The sequence below is a fragment of the Oryctolagus cuniculus genome, chromosome X, assembly GCF_964237555.1.
Source record: "Oryctolagus cuniculus chromosome X, mOryCun1.1, whole genome shotgun sequence".
NCBI lineage: Eukaryota > Metazoa > Chordata > Mammalia > Lagomorpha > Leporidae > Oryctolagus > Oryctolagus cuniculus.
In genome coordinates, this window is record NC_091453.1 from 82,097,919 (window position 1) to 82,112,189 (window position 14,271).

The 14,271-nt window shown below is 39.6% G+C and overlaps 1 protein-coding gene across 3 annotated transcripts in view; it reads left to right on the forward strand.

Annotated features, from left to right (window-relative positions):
* The first annotated feature begins 3,005 nt into the window (after positions 1 to 3,005).
* Positions 3,006 to 14,271, forward strand: part of DCX (doublecortin) — a 132,428-nt gene continuing 121,162 nt past the window's right edge. For 2 of the 3 annotated variants that reach the window (XM_017349813.3, XM_051827263.2), the window contains exons 1-2: positions 3,012 to 3,524; positions 5,275 to 5,660. In XM_017349813.3, coding sequence (XP_017205302.1) covers positions 5,297 to 5,660 — 364 coding nt within the window. In that variant the 5' untranslated portion in view covers positions 3,012 to 3,524; positions 5,275 to 5,296. Of the gene's footprint in view, positions 3,525 to 5,274; positions 5,661 to 14,271 lie in introns of all 3 variants that reach the window. The other variant, XM_017349815.3, reaches the window with a different exon arrangement.

The window sequence follows — 14,271 nt, forward strand, 5'->3', positions numbered from 1 at the left end:
AACCCACCTAAGATCATCAGTTAATAATTAGTAGAGTCAAAATTTGAACCCTGGCAGTCTGGCTCCAGTGTCCATGCTTTAGCCATTACACTGTTCTATCACAGGTCCTGTTGATGCTGATATTTGTTATGTTCCATTGATCTTTGTCTGTCCTCCAGGTCAACACCAAATTATCTTTATTACTCTAGCTTTATAGTAAACTTTGAGAGGGAAAAATCTAGGCATCTTAGTTCTTCATTTTACAATAGTCATGGCTATTCTTAGAGCTTATATTCTTCTATACAAATTTTACACTGTCTTTTGGGTCTCACACAAATTTCTGTTGGAGTCTTATTAGAATTTCCTCATATGTGTATAGATTACTTTGGAGAGGATTGAGAACCTTATATTATTACATTTTTGCCATCCATGATCATAGTTGGCTCTACATTTATTCACAGCATCTGTTAAGTTCTTCAATAGTTTTATAACCTTCTCAATACATTTCTTACACATATTTATTGGAAATATTCCTAGATATCATTTAGGTTTGTGGCTCCCATAAATGGTCTTTATATAGATACAACCTTATTCTTGTTGCTTACCCTGCCCCACACCAGATCCTATTCTCTCTGCTTCTGACAGGTAACATAAACTTGTGTGTGTGTCTGTGTGTGTGTGCTTGTCTTTGTTTTTGACCTTGGTCCTTAAGCTGAGTTGGTTAACCCAGTCTCAGCATATCAAGAAATATCTAACCCTTTCGACTTTATGATTTTACAAGACCCACAGTCTTGTCCTGTGTATTCAATGAGTCCTCAAGTCCCTCAGGATCACTGACAGATGTCTCCTACTCTGCACCTTGCCCATGGTACTGGAACACATTGTAATAACTCAAAATATGTTACTGATACATTTCCCACAGTGGGCTTGCTATGCTTTGCTTTCAAGATCTTCACTCCATTGAGCCTTCATCCATGACTCACATTTACCTTTCAAGTTGACTTCCATATTTAAAGATGCACTTCCTCTTAAGACCTGTGCCTGAGACCTGCTCTTCTACCAGTGGCCCCTTTCATCCGAAGATGTGAGGGAAAGGATCTTTGTGAGTAGCTGAGTGCTTTGAGAGGAAATAAACTTGAGATGTTCTAGTAAAATTTTTGCAAAAGTCTCCCCCTATCCCCATAGAACACTGGTCTTTGAGATGCTCTGGGGTTGGATTTGAGCTTAAAACAGAAATCAGAAGCCCTTTATCATAAATTATCTTCTTAGAAACTTGTGACATATTTTAAATATATTAAAGACCCTGATAAGTTTATGATTAAAGAAAACTAACATAACTTTTCAAGCATTTTTGTCTACAATGCCCTTTTCTATTTTTAAAGAACACCTATTAATATCTATGTATATCAAGCTGGGAAATATTGATCTTGTTTGTCACTCTGCTCTCTGGTATATCTAAGGCAAACAAAGTCATTTATCCTAGATGGTCATTTTACAGCTTTTGCAGTAGTATTGCAAAAACTTGAATCATGATGAAATTTTCTATCAAAATCTATTCTAAATCCTTCATATGTGAGTTCTATCATCCTATCCATTTTCATATCCTTACTATGGTTATTTTCTTAGAATTGTACCTTTGAAATACAAGAAATATGTTATGTTTATATTAATAAAAATAAAAATTGTCAAAAAGAAAAAAAATTGAATTCTGATGCAAAATCAATTTCTGTGTATTTAATGAATGATTATGATATGTAAGAAAGTACTTTTAAGACATTCACCTCACTGAAATTTCCTATTTTCCTGCACTTATTTTTTGATATTTCTATCTTTCTGATCTGAATAATCCTGATTTTTCAAGTGGTTGCAAGAATGTAAGGCAACAATACATGGAAGAGATCAGTGTGCACAGATGCATTCCACTGAGATACTTACATAGAAACAAAGAGAGCAGCAGCAAGGTGTTGGGAGGACTTCAGCAGGCAGGTTGCACACTTGAAGTTGTCCACTCATCTAATACGGATAGCTTATGCTTTGCTGAGCCAACACCTTCCAAGGAAGAAAAATGCTCATTTTTTTTAATCTCACTTGGTGGCAGCTTACAGTAAAACAAATTCACAGAAAATGCTTAAATATGAAAGATTAACAGATCTATATAAAGGGGTTAATTTACTAAGAATCAGACATATAGTAATTGCTGAGTGTACTTTTTACCTCTGAGCTTCCTGGAAGCCAAGTGAAAATGAAACCATGATAATTCAAGGCTGCTACACATTAATTAATGCACAGAGTTCAGTTGTGAAGACGGTAGCCCACTTTTCACTTAGCCTCTCATCTTTCTCCTCTTGTCTCATAGTTTGGTCTGATCTAATGAGTTTAATTTGGATGCTTCTTTGTCTTTTTAAAACATAGGTGATGTAAAGAATCCAGTTAGTTACAAATAGGCAATTTGAAGAGACAACTCTTAACTTGTAGTCACTGGACTCACTTCAAAGAGAAACATGTCTAGGTTAGGTTTGAACTCCCAATTCTTTTATTTTTTAAGATTTATTTATATTTATTTGAAACACAGTGTTAGAGAGAGAGAGCGAGAGAGAGAGAGAGCGCTTTCATCTGCTGGTTCACTCCCCAAATAGCTGCAATGGCCAGGGCTGGACCAGGCCAAGTCCAGGAGCCAAGAATTTCTTCCAGGTCTCCCACGTGGGTACAGGGACCCCAGAATTTGGGCCATCTTCTGCTGCTTTCCCAGGCCATAAGAGAGAGCTGGATCAGAAGAGAGCAGCTATGACAAACCGGTGCCTATATGGGGTGCTGATGCTGCACGTGGTGGCTTTACTTACTAGGTCACAGCACAGGTCTCTAAACTCTCAAACGTTTAAAGGTAAAAAACACAGATTTCATTAACCAAATTGTTATAGTTGCCTAAAAGTCTTTAGGGATCCTTTTCAAATCTATCTTCCATGAAATTCTGGAACTAATTTCTCTTGTATGGACTCTTTCCTACTCCCTCTTAGTCTACTCCACTTACCTCATTTGAAAAATGACCAGTTGTTGGATGCATGAATTAAAATGCCTCAAAATTCACAGATTTGATTATTTTATTTCAAGAGCGTAAAAAAGGAGAGAGCTACAATTTTAAGAAGCCTGGTTTGGTGGGTTGAGCCTGGCTTCCAGGCAGATTAGGTCAAGGTTTTGGCTAAGAGAAATTGCCAATTTTCTAAAAGAAAGGGCTAGCACATTGCTCATTAGAGCATAGTGAATTTGCCTGTGCAACCTTTTTGCTACCCTGCAATTTCCTGTTGGTTATAAATGGAACTTAGCTGTTAATGCAGCCTGTGAATTGAGAAAAAAGAATGTAATTAATCATAGGAGGTTGGGGGGATTCACTAAGCCTGAGTTACAGGGGAGAAGCTGGACAAGGCACTAGGACCTAGAAGGCATCTATCCACCCTGGCAGGAATTTCTTGCTTGGAGCTCAGACAACAAAGGCATAGAGAGATTGGTTTTCTTTCTCTCAGCATCTCCACCCAACCAGCAGAAAACCGGTGAGTGGGGCTTTCCAGTTATTTTCAAGCAGAATGTAACAGATGTCAAACGGGAAAAGCACAAGAGCACAAGGCAAAGCGTGCTCTCTGTCCCTTTCTCTTTCTCTCTCTTTCTCCTCCTCTCCTTTTTGCTTTATTCTGTCGGATTTTTCCCCTTAAAGCTCTACCTGGGATTTTCCTTTGGAAAGTAAGTTTCATGTTCCTTTGTTTTCACTTTGCTGTTAATTTAGAATAATATCTCTGATGGTAAAGCAAAGCAAAGCGTTACTGGCAGGCTGGGAAATGCTTGCTGCTCGTGTTGAGGAGGTGGGGTCTTACCACTGCAGGTTGTCTGACAGAGACAATGCTGAGCTCAGCATAGGTCACGGTGACATTGGAAAAAGGGAGGGGGGCGTCTAGCGTGGCAATCCCACTAGGCACCAGTCTCCCTTTATCTCTTGTCCTCCGGGTCCCTTGCAAATACCTCCATGTGGCAGTGTGCAGCAGCTGAGCCCTACTTGCTTTGTGAGTCCTTTTATGCCTATCTGTGAGATGCATGCTAATAGTTTGATTCCTATGTCACTACCTTTGCTGGCGTTTGGGGCTTTGGTTGTATTTGGCTGGGTGTTTTCATTGCATTTTTGTCTTTTGAGGTTTGGTGGGGGGCTTCTGCAGAAAGGAAAAAGCAAAGCCTGACAGATATCCCTCTTTTTTTTTCTGTAGCTAAATCACCTGGGCAATAGACAAGTTGGGGGTGAATTGCCTGCTGTGAAACCAAAAATGCCCCTTCATTCAGTGTAGAAACCCAGAACAATGAAAGGTGTGCTTGCTTCTAAAGGTCCCATATGCTGTTCCAGGGACTCATTTGGAAATCTTGAAACAATTAGATTATTATTTCATTAAGAGGTGTTGCTGCATCTGAAGGGAGGGGATGAAGCACCTGGGGAAAAAAAAAAAACACAAACAGGATTTTGTGACTAAATGGTATCAAGGGAAAGCAGAGCTAATAACTTGTTAAATGACTGCCTTTTCTAAACCGTTTTCTCATCTTATTTCTTGTGCATGTCAGAGCTCTGCACCAGCTTGGTGGGGGAAAGGGTTTGATGAATAGCACAAAGACACTGGCTAGTCCCTGGAGGCTGTCCCTTTAAAAGAGAATCCCAGTTTGTTCTGGGGGGGAGGGGATGCGCACATTAGAGTAAGAAAGAGGGTTTGGAATAAAATTAAAAGACTCCCCTTCATAGTCATTGTGCTGAGATGCAAAGACCCCTTCCAAAGCTGGAGATGCTAACCTTGGCTAGCTCCTTCTGTTCTCTGAGGGGGAATTTTGTCAAGCTATGGATTCATTTACAACTGTTAGTCATGTGGGCATGTGTGAGGAAACAGATGCCAGTTTTAATGTATTTAGCCCGAAGTTACAATATGATAGGAGCCACTGTCAGTAGTCTCAAGATTTTACGCTATTTCAGGATCCCTCCCTCTCCTGTGTTTGGAACCGTGCCCAAAGTGCCTCCCTCTCTATCTCTTACTCCCAACCCCCACACCCACCAGCACCCCTGCCCCGCCCCTCCTTCTTCTCTATTAAGATCAATATTCCTGCAGGTCAGGGCAAGCAGCAGATGGGTCACGGGCTTTCTTCAACCAGTTCTTTTCACAGGCAGCAGATTGCAGACCTGGATCTGGCTAATATTTGAATCTCTTTCTCTTTTTTTCCCTCCTTGACCCCTTTTCTTTGCCTCTCTTTACCCCTACCCCTTTCTCCAACACTCAGGTTTCTGAGGTTCCACTGAAATATGGAACTTGATTTTGGACATTTTGATGAAAGAGATAAGGCATCTAGGAACATGAGAGGTTCAAGGATGAACGGGCTGCCTAGCCCCACTCACAGCGCCCACTGTAGCTTCTACCGAACCAGAACCTTGCAGGCACTGAGCAATGAGAAAAAAGCCAAGAAGGTACGTTTCTACCGCAATGGGGACCGCTACTTCAAGGGGATTGTGTACGCTGTGTCCTCTGACCGTTTCCGCAGCTTCGACGCCTTGCTAGCTGATCTGACTCGATCTCTGTCTGACAACATCAACCTGCCTCAGGGAGTGCGTTACATTTACACCATTGATGGATCCAGGAAGATTGGAAGCATGGATGAATTGGAGGAAGGTAATTCAAGTAGTGGGTGCTGGCTTTTGGTGGGAGGTGCTCTCATTTGTTATGGTTCCATTCTTAGATTTCATGGAAAGAAATTAGGAAATGTAGTTGTTAATGCATCAGGCTGTTGCTCAGACTTCTGATTTTATAGGCATCAATAGAGCCATTAGCCATCACCCTTCATGGCCTTTGGTCTCTGCTGAGGTTGATGTCTGGATGGTGGGGATAAGGCTTTGTGCTTATCTGCCAGGGTTTACAAAGGAAAATGTGAATTGTGGTGCTTATGCTGCATATGGTTCACAATTAACTCTGAGTAGCATTGTCAAGGCAGATTATGAAGCAATCATGGGTATAATGAGGAAGACATTTGTATGGGTTAACAGAGAAAATATTATGCCCAAATTTCCTTTGAACTGCTGAGAAATTATTTGGGAATTGCAACTCATTGGAAATCTGCATCCTAAAAGCAGTACTTCCTGGACATATTCACAGAGGATTATACTTTTAGGTAAGTGGGTACTGCTCAGCTGTTGCTTCTAAAAAGCCTTCTTCCGGGTGTGTCCCTAAGGCTGAGGTCATTGGGAGAAATGCCAAAGAAAGCTGTAGGTATGCCTGGTATTTTAATAAAGATTATTCCTGTTAGAATAGGGACTGACTCACTGTACCTAACTCCCTTGAAACGTTCTTTAGAATTTGGTATTGCAACTGAATTTGCTGACCAGACTTGCTGAAAATCCTGATGCCCTGTGTTCCACCCCAAAATTAGGGAAATCCTAGCTCTTACCAAAACTTGCTCAGCTGCAAGGTCTTCTTTGTGGTCATTTAGAAAATATATCTTGAATCAGATTCTTAATATTCTATATTGTCAAACTGATTATATTGAGCATGCTTCCATAGTACTGCTTTTAAATTGGTGGTTATAACACATGTGATCAATTTTACTTGATGCAGTGCTTTAAAGAACAGCCTCAAAGAATGATGCTATAAAAAAAAGAAAGAAAGAAAATCTTTCTCCTCCAACCCATCCCTCATTATCCAGCCCACAGGCTTCACTCTCTCCATTCTCAGAACACAGGTGACATTAAAACAAGGAGATCTCCATTGAAACCATAGTATGAAATGATCAACAAGGAAGAAGAAACAGCACATCACATGACTTGCTTTGGGAGTACTCTAAGATTCTTGTGCTCATAGACAAAGGAGCATGAGGGCTTCCCTTGTACAAGACCCCAAGTCTCTCAAGTAGTCAGGCTGATTGAATGGGGCCATTTGCTTATAAGACAGCATCAATATAGCTGCTCCATGTTAATCTCAAGGTTCAAATCCAGACTTGTTTTTTTACATTACTGACCTTGAAAAGCAATGCTGAGGAAACTTAAATTATTTGATGATGTGCTGGATGAACAGGAAGACCATAAAAGGATTGGCCATCCTAGTGCATATCTCAAAATAAAGGAGATTGAGGACAAACTTGAAGGCTTAAAGGGTTTGAAGCTAGGTTGAGGGAGCTGTCCAACAGACTAATCGATAAGTTGAGTGTCTTTTGTCACTGTAAAATGCATATCTCAGTTAAATCTGATGGGTTTCTCTATAATAACTTTTGCAAACAAAACCCCTTGAATCACCCAGTATGTCCTCATTTTCTTTTCTTTTTTTCTTTCTTTCTGTCTTTTTTTTTTTTTTTTTGACAGGCAGAGTTAGACAGTGAAAGAGAAAGACAGAGAGAAAGGTCTTCCTTCCGTTGTTTCACCCCCGAAATGGCCGCTATAGCCGGAGTACTGCGCCTATCCAAAGCCAGGAGCCAGGTGCTTCCTCCTGGTCTCCTATGCAGGAGCAGAGCCCAAGCACTTGGGCCATCCTCCACTGCCTTCCCAGGCTACAGCAGAGAGCTGGACTGGAAGAGGAGCAACCGGGACAGAATACGGCACCCCAACTGGGACTAGAACCTGGTGTGCTGGTGCCACAGGCAGAGGATTAGCCTAGTGAGCCATGGCGCCGGCCTCGTCCTCATTTTCGCTAGCTGTGATTTTCTAAAGACCATAATAGATGCTAAGACAGAATTCTGAAACAAATGACATTATATGTCAATGATTATAATATTCTTATATGTAAGAGAGGTGTTATGTACAGATTTTGCCCAGAATCTAGTTTTTTAACTTTTATTTAATGAATATAAATTTCCAAAGTACAGCTTATGGATTACAATGGCTTCCCCCCCATAACGTCCCTCCCACCCGCAACCCTCCCCTTTCCCACTCCCTCTCCCCTTCCATTCACATCAAGATTCATTTTCGCAGAATCTATTTTTTAACATTGATTTTCTCCCTAGATTGTGTGTGACTCTGTGTGTGTGTGTGTGTGTGTGTGTGTTGGAAAAGGGGTGGTGATAATCTCAACCCAGTATGGATAAGTATTAAATATAATTTTGAAAAGACTGAGATTTTCTTTTCCCTTGAGTCACTTTGGGTCTTTTGAGCTTAGAGTCTTTTCATCTACCACATCTACCACATCTACCACTTGGGTGCAGTGGTACATTCTGATGAATTCTTGGACTATGTGCATTGTGAATAGGGCCCAGTTACCTCTGCTCATATGTCATTACCACAATAACTTACAGTAGACCCTTAATACCTTTCCATTCCTGAGTACTGTTGACTCAGTCAAGGAAATTCAGGGCCATCTGGGATAGTGTTGAGAAATGTGGTCAGTTTCCCCACAACTACAGAGCCAAACAGGAAAGGGTACTGGGATATGGAAGATGAAAAAAATGGGCCCTTTCCTCTCATATTTTGTCATCTAGAGCTACTTGTCTGGAGATGGAGGACAGAAGTCCCTTCACTGTTCACCTCTGGAAGATACTGAATGAAAGGATAAAATTTTTCATATACACTGACTGTTGATGAGCAACTTAATATGTTATCCCTCTTAGTATTTTTGTTTGTTCTACTTAATACTTTTGGTTGAATACTGTAATCAATACACAATTACTCTTAAGTGCTGAAACTTAACTGAAAAGTGATCGCTGTTAAATATAAGTGTGGGAATAAGAGAGGGAAGAGATGTGCAGTTCAGGACATGCTCAAGCTGACTTACCTCAAACGGTAGAGTTAGAAACATACCAGGGGATTCCAATTCAATCCCATCAAGGTGGCATGTACCAATGCCATCTCACTAGTCCCAGTGATCAATTTCTGTTCACAATTGAGCATAATGATAAGACTAAGAGCCAAAGGGATCACATAAACAAGACTAGTGTCTGCAAATACTAGCTGATAGAATCAAAAAGGGAGAGAACAATCCAACATGGGAAGTGAGATACACAGCAGACTCATAGAATGGCAGATGTCCTAAACAGCACTCTGGCCTCAGAATCAGCCCTTAAGGCATGAGGATCTGGCTGAAAAGCCCCTGAGAGTATTTCAGGCATGGAAAGCCAAGACACTCTGGGAAAAAAAAAAAACCTAAATGAAAGATCTCCGCGAGTGAGATCCCAGTGGAAATACCAGGTCATCAAAGAAGGAGGTACCTTTCTCTGAAGGGAGGAGAGAACTTCCACTTTGACCATGGCCTTGTCTAAATATGATCAGAGTCAGTGAACTCAGGGGGCTTCCATAGCCTTGGCAGCTCATGACAAGAGCCTAGGGTGATTACTGATGCCATAAACAAGAGTGTCAATTTGTTAAGTCAACAACAGGAGTCACTGTGCACTTACTCCTCATGTAGGATCTCTGTCCTTAGTGTGCTGTACATTGAGATTTAATGCTATAACTAGTACTCAAACAGTATTTTTCACTTTGTGTTTCTGTGTGGGAGCAAACTGTTGAAATCTTTACTTAATGTGTGCTAAAATGATCTTCTGTATATAAAGAGAATCGAAAATGAAAAAAAAAATTCATATGCATTGTTTCCTGGCTTCAAATTGAAAAAGCTAGGAAATATACCCAAGGAAAAAATCTGGGGTGTTCAGTTCTAGTTTTAGAGGCAGACAATTATGATTGAAAAATGAGTCTTTGGAATCAGATTTGGTTCAAATCCAAGATCTGCCAGCTGCTACCCTGTGTGATTTTTAAGAAACCATTTAGATTCCTGGAGCCTCAGTTTTGTTTTTTTTTTTTTATTTCTAAAGCAGGAACTATCATTTTGAGAATTAAATGAGACAATGGATATGAAGTGCTAATTATTCTGTCTGACACACAATAGCAGTCAACAAAGGATAACTATTATTATTTGAGTCATTCTAGTTTATATATGTTAGCTAGATGATCATAGGTTTGGCCTTATCAATGTGACTAATGTTCTCTCTTTTTAAAATAACTGTTCTTTTTTTTAAAAAAAACTTTATTGAGGCACAATTTGTATTCCATAAAATTCTCTCATTTAAATGTACAATTCCATCTTCTTAGCAAATTATCCAGTGATACAACCTTGGCCATAATCTCACTGTAGATCATTTTCATCTCATCAAGAAGAAACTCTGTACCAATCAGCTGTCACTGCCCATATTCTTCAACCTTTCCAGTTGTAGACAGCTATTAATCTATATTATGTCTCTATAGATTTGCCTATTTTGGACATTTCCTATAAATTCAATAGTACAGTACATGATCTTTTATAATTCATTCATTTACAATAATTTTTCAAGGTTTCTCCATATTGTACCATACATTGATACTATATTCCTTTTTATTGAGGAATAATATCCCATTGTATGTACAGACTACATTGCATATCTCTTGTGAGTAATATTTTTAACTGTAAAATGAGACTAGTGACACATGCCTTCTCTATCCATTAGGGAGGTTGTGAGAATAAAATTAGATAATACATATGGAAACCCATTGACAGGTAAAACTATAATCACAGAGTACTACTTTTGTTAATGTTGTAAAATAATAACAAAAATAATAATGGCAACAATGATGAGTGAAGGGTTGTAATATCTAGTGGTTTACAAATCAGGCTCACTTTCAAAAATCTTTCAGAGCTTTGAAAAATGTAGATTCCTGAACCACACCAGACTTATTGACTCAGAATACCTAGAATTTTTATTTTTACAAATCTCCACAGGTGATTCTTATGAGCACTATGATATGAACATATTAAAGTAAGTGTTCTGATAGTCCCCTCCAATAACTGGAGTGGCAGTAGTTAACTAGGAATATAGAAATCCTTTTTTTTTTTTTTTTTGGCTTTGTAGATCTTAGAGGAGTAATGGATCATAGAACACACAGTTTCCAAATGGCCACATTATTAAACATTTTACCTGAAATTAAATGAGCTAAAAAGCAATTGGTTAATAATCACTCTGGCCTCGTGGTACCCTTTGTCTATTGCCTCCAGGCTACTGTCTGCTGCTATGTAATGAAAGTATTAAAGAGCATTTTGGACCAAAGTCAGATTATTGATATCAGCTTTCCAAGGCTCCTTGGGTTCACCAAGGGTCTTAGTAAAGCCATATTGGATGTGGCCCTCATTATCTATATCCTCAGTAGTTTGGTGAATATAATGCACTAGTCGTTGTTCCTTTTGTCTGGTCTTTCCTTTACTTTTCATTATTGAATCTTTCTTCCTCCCCTTTTAACCTGTCCAATCCTTTCCTCCTTTCTTCTATGTGTGAACCCAGATCAATTTTATTGATATCATTTATGACCAACCATCTTTTCTGAACCTAAACTGAGGCAAGTTGATACATTATTATGCTGAACATGGATCAAAATATTTAATTTGGACAGTCTCAGAAAATCTGAGCTGTATGGTAAAACTAGCTATGACTCAGTTTGTTTGCCATAGCTCATTTTCTCCAATGACATGAAATAAGCTTCTCACTAATTTATTGTTAAAGACAAGCATGTATAAATTCCTTGGAGGAAAGCATTGTTAATTGGTGTGATAATACAATAAAGTATCATTTAACATTTTTTTCTTGAGTTAAGAAACCCTGGAGGAGCAGCAGCAGTCTAGGCAGAAGTGCTTTTGCACTGAGAATATATAAATATATTTACTGTGTTTGAAAATGGAGCCCCATTGAAAGGGATGGGAAGTAGACATTAGATCACCTTAAGCCCACAGCTCCTTCCACTCCTACTCTTTCAGCTATACTTCCATGACTTCGTTTCCTTACTCTCTCACCCTCAAGCAGATTGTCAATACCAGCAAATTGTCACCTTGCTTGGCTCCAAAACCACTTTCCTTCTAACTCCCTGTAGGGGGAAGTGACCTCTGGAAACTGTGGCAAGATGGGGCACCAGCTGTGCAAAGGTGCAACACACCTCATCCAGTGCCAAACGCCAGGCAGCTGAACATGCAGGAAGCATAAAGCTCTGGCAGTAGACATCTGAAATGTTCTCAAGATCAGAACAAGGAAGCTTTAGTCTGGCAAAGTGTCTTTCCAGGAGCAGAAACAGAGTTTGTGGTGGTGGGCACCCACTTATTTAACATTTAATTGCTATAACAGCTTTGTTTCCTAAAGCCTATCTGATATGAAAAACAGAAGAAAATTTATTCTTACCTTTAAGACCCAGCAGAGGCATAACTGTCACTTCACATAATGCCTTCAATTTATAGTTGGAAAATCTGAGACTCAGAGAGATTAAGTTATTTGCCCATGATCACAGAGCTTAGAAGTTCCTGGCTAGGATTTGATTCCAGGTCTGTGATTCCCAACTTATTGCTCTTAACAATGATACATGTGCTGCCCTCAACAAGCATCAGCTTTGATAGCAATAGTTTTGCTGGTTGCTAGCCATAGAGATACATTTGGCATTTGCAGCAACTGGAAGCCATCTCTTGAGCAACAGAACAACTTATCTTTGGGGAATGAGACCATTGTGCTCAAGGAATGTCACCATCACAGCCCAATTCTTAGACAGCTGACCTTGCTGTTTTTTCTTTTCCTTCAGTTTCTCCTCTTTTAATTTCCTTTCTTTCAGCTTTTTTCCCTCTTCTCCCTCTTTGCTCTTTCCTTCTTGTTCTCTTCTCTATTCCTGCAGATTAGGGGCTTCAGAATAATAATAGCTGGAATTTAACAGGTGCTTATTATGTTCTAGGCTCTGCGTTCAACACTTTCTATCTATCATTTGCTTTGTGTTCCACAACAACCTTACAAGGTAGATATTGCAATCAGCCCCACTTTATAGACAAGAAACTGTAGTCAAGGAAGTTTAGATAACTTGCTCAAGGGCACACAACTATTTGGGAACTCCATTCTGACTGACATCACATCAGGTGCTCTTTTTCCATTACTCCAAATTCAGGCCCAAAGGAGGGCATAGTGACTAAAATGTGCTGGCAGAAGGTGCTTAACTAGATTTGGCAGAGGGCTGGGCCCTCTGGAAAGTTCTTGGATGCCATATGATACTATAACTCTCTTCCATCATGTTCATTTTCATCTGGGGGTGGTTAATCATGCTCAGAGTTCAGAGGCTTAAGAGGTTTAAGAGTTGGGAGTAAAAAAAAAAGCCCAGAGTCCTAATAGAGCAACACAGCTGACTCTCTAGAGGAGACTGTGGATGAGTAAAATCATAAATATATAGCCTCATACATTTCCACACCACCAGTTGTCTGACAGCATTTTAAAGTACGTGACAAGTTATGGAAAACATCTGACTCAACAGCAGTGACCTCTGTGGACGTGCCCATGAATCTGGTAAAATGCTAAGGCAATAGGCCATTTATAGAGTGTGGAGAATAATGGTTGTGAATGTATGGAAAAAACCAAAGGGGTTCCTTCATCCTTTTAAGTCACGAGTTAATGACTCCAGCCATGTAATCACTTGCACTAGGTTGGGTTAACCAACAAGGGAGCTAGAAAAATTAGTGTTTCTCTTGACTGGAGTCTTTAACTCATCATGGATGGATGTATATATATATATATATATATATATATATATACATATATATATATATATATAAAACAAGTGGCAGAGGCTGCCTGTGAATGTATCCCTTGAACCCGTGTCAAGATAGAAGAATGCTAGTGGCTTCTGGGACCAAAGGTAGCTTCAGGTGCCACTTTGCATATGTTGGATACCTCTTACCACCCCCCTACACACATATGTAAATACTCTCAAAGGGACCCTAGAGATTCTAACTGAAACTTTTCTTAGCACTAACGAGAAATTTATTAATTAACGTGACTTAAAGGATTTCGTGCTACATACAGCAAAGCAATCAGTATTTGCAAAGGGAGAAAATCAACAGCCTGGTGTTTCTGAATGTCTCCATGTAGTTCTCCTGCTGAGACTAAAAGCAGAAGAGCCATCAGGCTATAATTGTGTTAAATGCTTCCCTTGCACTGGCAAGAGTTTATTTATTTATTTAGGGTTATTACTGATGGCTTAAGACTAATGAAATCACACTGCTTCTGCTACTCAACCTCTAGATGAACTTCTGTTTACCTTGGGGCTAATATGTTTTACTCAACAAATTCAACCTTTTCCAATAATCTCTCCCCAAGGCTGTGCCTACCTCTCTTCCTATATTCCCCAGCTTCCAGTCCCAGGTGTCTAATCCCCTCCTCTTGCCTCTAGCCCCTGCATTTCTTCTACTGTATTAGTTCCTCTAGCCAAAGGTAAATGTGAAAATAACGGTAGATCCTTTAAATCCATAAATCAAGCTGCACATC